This window comes from Eschrichtius robustus, chromosome 3 (genome assembly GCF_028021215.1).
Source record: "Eschrichtius robustus isolate mEscRob2 chromosome 3, mEscRob2.pri, whole genome shotgun sequence".
NCBI classification, from domain to species: domain Eukaryota; kingdom Metazoa; phylum Chordata; class Mammalia; order Artiodactyla; family Eschrichtiidae; genus Eschrichtius; species Eschrichtius robustus.
The window spans coordinates 159,613,761-159,619,569 of record NC_090826.1 but is presented as its reverse complement, the minus strand read 5'-3'; the positions used below and the strand labels follow the sequence as shown (position 1 = coordinate 159,619,569).

The 5,809-nt window shown below is 42.5% G+C and overlaps 1 protein-coding gene across 1 annotated transcript; it reads right to left on the bottom strand.

The window, feature by feature from the left end:
• Positions 1-397: 397 nt before the first annotated feature.
• Positions 398-1,441, bottom strand: LOC137761571 (endophilin-A3-like). Its single transcript, XM_068538501.1, has 2 exons — positions 1,257-1,441; positions 398-1,112 (listed from the first exon to the last, which is right to left on the bottom strand). The coding sequence occupies exons 1-2, from the start codon at positions 1,439-1,441 to the stop codon at positions 398-400; spliced, it is 900 nt and encodes a 299-aa protein (XP_068394602.1).
• Between the last annotated feature and the right edge of the window lie 4,368 nt (positions 1,442-5,809).

Here is a 5,809-nt window from a genome sequence, read left to right as displayed (position 1 = left end):
AAAAGACTGGATGCCATCAGTAATGTCAGGAAACAAAATATTTAGCAGTTCTTAGTTTCAAGTGTCGCATTCCATCACAGCTTGAGGAATATGGGCAATTCACTAACAAAACTGCAGTGGGTGCCATTTATTTTTAGCAACAAGAAGCACATACATTTATTTAACCAATGACTTTTAGGACAGTCAGCAAAAATAGAAAATGGTATTTTCATGTAGCTAAGACAAGAAAATCATTTATACGAATTAAATGGATACAAAATACATTATAAAGAGAACACACATACAAAAGTCATTAAGCTGGTCAAAGAGCAAGAATGCCACAGAACTCCACACTGAGAGAACACTGGTGTGAATTCATTTCCATTATGAAAGTACGTCCAAAGTTTGAGTTACACATTTACTGAGGTAAAGACACAATCACTTCCACGTAATTAATGGGGAAGAATCCAGATTCTCCATGGAGCACTCCTTCATACCAGTTTTCATCTATCTGACTGGTTAATGTAATGATATCCCCTTCTTTAAATCCTAGTTCTCCTTGGTTTTCTGGCTCAAACTCATAGAGACCACGAGAGCAGGGCTGGTCCATGGGAACGTGAGAACCTGTTGTCTTTGCTGAAGAGGTGGTGGATACCCCATTGAGCTCACTAGGACTCCTTTTTATGGGCCGTGGCTTGTATTCTCGTTTGGGGACGTTGGATGCAGCCGATATTCGCGTCTGTAGCTTGCTCTGTAGCTCCTGCAGAATCTCTGTGGACTGTTTGTGATAGTCTAAAGCTGTCTCTATAAACACGGCCAACTGGCTGACTTGTTCTACATCATTTTCTAAAAAATTAAACATGCTTCCTTCAGCCCACTCCTTTGACTCTTCAAATTTTTCTACTGCTTGTCTGACTTCTTCATCTGGTATCTTACCTACTCGTTTCTTTTTATAATCGTAATCCAGGCAGCGGCCTTCCAGCTTTTTCAGGTGGTGCCCAATCTCTTTTAAATCTTTGTCTTGTAGTAACTGAAGTGGATCTGTAAAAGTTCGCTTTACATTAATATCAAGAGAGTCTTTCACCTCAGCCATTAGCTTCATGGATTCACCAACTTCTATCAATGCATTGCCAAAAGTGGAGCCTTCCCCGAGCTCGTTCCCGTATTTCAGCATGCAGTCGCCCAGCAAGCCTTCCGTCTGTGGGTACCCAGTGGTTTTCACCTGTCCTCAGATCTTCGACACAGTGTTCAGCAATTCTAGCTTAGCTCTGTATGCTGGATTCGGCTGAAGATATTCTGTGGCTTTTGAAAGAATTTCTGCAACAGCTTTATTGGTAACGTCTATTTTCCTTTCCATGTCAAGAAATTCATCATCTAGTTTCGTTCCTTCAACGCCACTTATTTTTTCACTAAACAGCTGGCTGGCTTTGTGGAACTGCATCTCCAGCCCCGCCACTGACATCTGGACGGCGCCCAGCCGGGGCTGGATGGTCTCTGGGCTCTGCCGGGCCACGCAGCCGTGACACACTGGGGAAGCGGGCACTGGGGCCGGTCCCCGCGCGGCTGGGCTCGGCCGGGCCAGCCTCCCACGGTCCGCCCCTGGTATTTCTATTCTACTCTCTTTGTGAATTTGACTGTCTATTCTAGGTATCTCATATGCATCATACAACATTTGCCCCTTTGTGTCTGGCTTATTTCACTTAATGTTTCACATGCGCTTTGAAAATAACCCCTTGCTACATTATCCTTCCAACCCAGAGTCAGTCAAACTTTGAGGTTAAGGGCATATCCTGGGACTGCCAAGTCTGTCCAAGACTTCTAAACCCACTGCCAGGAGTTAGAGTCTGCTATGGACTGAATTATGCCCCCCAAAAATACAAAGTATGTTGAATTCCTAATGCCTCCATGTGACTGTTTTGGAGATAGGGCCTTTAAGGAGGCGATTAACACGATAAAATGAGGTCATAAGGGTGAGACTCTGATCCAATAAAACTGGTATCTTTATAAAAGAGGGAGAGACGTCAAAGATATCTCTGTCTCCATCATGTGAGCACACAGAGAGAAGGTAGCTGTCTACAAACCAAGAAGAAAGTTCTCACCAGGAATCAAACTGGCCAGCACTTTGATCTTGGATTTTCCAGCCTCCAGAACTATGAGAAAATTAATTTCTGTTGTTTAAGCCACCCAGTCTATGGTATTTTTTATGGCAGTCTGAGCAAACTAAGACAGTGTCCAAGTACAAACTAGGGGAAAGAGTCCTTACAGACTCCCCTCACTCCTGACACCAACTGCAAGGTCAGGGGCATTCCAAAACTACTTCAGTTTCAGTAATTAGCTAGAAGGACTCTCCAAACTCTTTGAAAGCTATTATACTCACAGTTATGATTTATTACATGGAAAAGATATGAACTAAAATCAGCCAAAGGAAGAGATATGTGGGGCAGAGTCTGGGAGTGTTCCAAACATGAAGCTTCCATTGTCCTCAGAACATGTTACCCTCCCAGCTTTGATGTGTGACAATATGTATGGAGTATTGCCAACCAGCAAAGCTCACCTGGAATTCCAGAGCATACAGAGATTTTTATTGGAGCTTTATTATGTAGGCAGGATTGACTGACATTGATTTTCCAGATGGTGCAATTTAGCTTCTAGGTAGACTGATACCACATGACGCCAAATCCCTCACCCTAAATCACATGTTTTGGTCATTCTGGCATAGCCAGCTTCCACCCTAAGACTGTCAGAGTGGCCAGCCTAAACAAGACACTCCTATCAGGTATGACTTAGATTACCTCCCAAAAGCCAAGGGCAAAGGCCAGACCTCTCTTTGACCAAGGCCAAATTCTTCACTATGTATTCCCATTTAGTGAATCAATGTTAGACTCACTTCAGTACATATATACACATCACCACCTGATGCAAAGACTAAAGCATCCCTTTCCAGTCTCATATAGATGCACTTGTACAACAAACAGAGCTCCTCTCTTTTCTCTAAGGAGTAAGAAAGAGGGTTTGGTGGAGCATGGAGTGGGGGGACAGAAAATCACAGGTCATAAGAGGGAGATACCTCAGTGCCTTGTGCCGTAGATGCTTGCATCCTAATAGTTTATTTTAAAAATTATCTTCAATCCATCATTAGTTTGAACAATTCACTCTATAAGTTATCATTCAATTTAAATTATCTTTCAATGAAAAGAAAATGGATTCTCCATTTAAGGAACTTTAAAACTGGCAAATTAATTTGAAATATCACACTTTGTAACATGGTCTTAACTGCCCTATACCTAGGACATAGTTTGCATCATGTGATTTACCTCTTGAGTTCCATAATACCCAAAGTGTTCTACATTCTGTTCAAGATGAGTACTGTGATCACATGATTCAATGTCACAGCAATGTCAAATTCCTACAAAAGAGTCTGAAGGAGTACTCTCATTTTCCTTACAAATCTTGTTGCAGGCCAGTGGCAAATATTATTAGCAGACTGGCAGTGATGTGTGAACTATGTTTTGAGGGGCACCATTCTAGACCAGTGTTCCTCAAACTTTAATATGTATAAGAATCACCTAAAGTTTCTTATTAAAATAAAGATTCTAACTCAGGAGATCTAAGGTAAAGCCTAAGAGTCTACATTTTCAATAAGCTCCCACATGTCATGGTGTTACTATTCTATGGACTACACTTAGAAGAGTTTGATGACAGAAAATTGCTTTCTACATCACTGAGAAAAATAGAAACAACCAAAAGAAAATTTCTACTTGCTCTCACCACTAAATCTATCTACCTGCCCACTTGCACTGTGCCCTTAAATTCTGTATTCCTAGAGGACCTTCAAGAAGGTGGAGGAGTAAGACGTGGAGATCACCTTCCTCCCCACAAATACATCAGAAATACATCTACATGTGGAACAACTCCTACAGAACAACTACTGAACGCTAGCAGAAGACCTCAGACTTCCCAAAAGGCAAGAAACTCCCCACGTACCTGAGTAGGGCAAAAGAAAAAAGAAAAAACAGAGACAAAAGAATAGGGATGGGACCTGCACCTCTGGGAGGGAGCTGTGAAGGAGGAAATGTTTCCACACACTAGGAAGCCCCTTCACTGGTGGAGATAGGGGGTGGGCGGGAGAAGCTTCAGAGCCATGGAGGAGAGGGCGGCAAAAGAAGTGCAGAGGGAAAAGCAGAGACATTCCCACACAGAGGAGCAGTGCCGACCAGCACTCACCAGCCTGAGAGGCCTGTCTGCTCACCCTCCAGGACGGGTGGGAGCTGGGAGCTGAGGCTCAGATTTCTGAGTTCAGATCCCAGGGAGAGGACTGGGGTTGGCTGCATGAACACAGCCTGAAGGGGACAAGTGCACCACAGCTAGCCAGGAGGGTGTCCGGGAAAAAGTCTGGAACTGCCTAAGAGTCAAGAGACCATTGTTTCAGGGTGCGTGAGGGGAGGAGATTCAGAGCATTGCCTAAACAATCTTCAGAGACAGGCATGAGCCACAGCTATCAGCACAGACAGCAGAGACAGGCATGAAATGTTAAGGCTGCTGCTGCAGCTACCAAGAATCCTGTGTGAAAGCACAGGTCATTATCCACACCTCCCCTCCTGGGACACTGTGCAGCCCACCAATGCCAGGGTCCTGTGATCCAGACAACTTCCCCAGGAGAACACACGGCACACCTCAGGCTGTTGCAAAGTCACACCAGCCTCTGTCACCACAGGTTAGCCCTGCATTCCGTACCCCTCCCTCCCTGCAGCCTGAATGAGCCAGAGCCCCCTAATCAGCAGTTCCTTTAGCCCCCTCCTGTCTGGATGAAAAAAAGACAACAGAGGGTGACCTACATGCAGAGGTGGGTCCAAATCCAAAGCTGAACCCCAGGAGCTGTGCGAACAAAGAAGAGAAAGGGAAATTTCTCCATGCAGCTTCAGGAGCAGCAGATTAAATCTTGACAATCAACTTGATGTACCATACATCTGTGGAATACCTGAATAGACAACAAATCATCACAAAATTGGGGTTTGCTGTATGTGACTGGCTAGTTTCTGATTTTTATGTTTATATTAGTATAGTTTTTAGTGCTTGTTATCACTGGTGGATTTCTTTATTGGTTTGGTTGCTCTTTTCACTTTATTTTATTACTTTTAAATTTTTTTATTTTAATAATACTTTTTTATTTTTATTTTAATAACTTATTTATTTTATTATTCTTTCTTTTTTTTTCTCCCTTTTCTTCTGAGCTGTGTGGCTGACAGGGTCTTGGTGCTCTGGCGGGGTGTCAGGACTGAGACTCTGAGGTGGGAGAGCTGAGTTCAGGAAATTGGACCAGCAGAGACCTCTTAGAAAATACATGGGAGAAAAAACAAGAAACATTTAACAAGGGCCTAGAAGAACTAAAGAGTAAACAAACAATGATGAACACCACAATAAATGAAATTTAAAAGTCTCTACAAGGAATCAATAGCAGAATAACTGAGGTAGAATAATGGATAAGTGACCTGGAAGACAAAATAGTGGAAATAACTACCACAGAGCAGAATAAAAAAAAAAAAGAATGAAAAGAATTGAGAACAGCCTCAGAGACCTCTGGGACAACATTAAATGCACCAACATTCGAATTATAGGGGTCTCAGGAGAAGAAGAGAAAAAGAAAGCGTCTGAGAAAATATTTGAAGAGATTATAGTTGAAAACTTCCCTAATATGGGAAAAGAAATAGACAATCAAGTCCAGGAAGCACAGAGATTTATCCCATATAGGATAAATCCAAGGAAAAACATGCCAAGACACATATTTATCAAACTATCAAAAATTAAATACAAAGAAAAAAATATTAAAAGC

Excerpts from the sequence above, each read along its gene's own strand:
- LOC137761571 (XM_068538501.1), bottom strand. The coding sequence starts at position 1,441 with ATGTCAGTGGCGGGGCTGGAGATGCAGTTCCACAAAGCCAGCCAGCTG. Across the intron at positions 1,113-1,256 it reads GAATATCTTCAGCCGAATCC|TGGCAATGCATTGATAGAAG; the intron begins AGCATACAGAGC and ends AGGCTCCACTTT.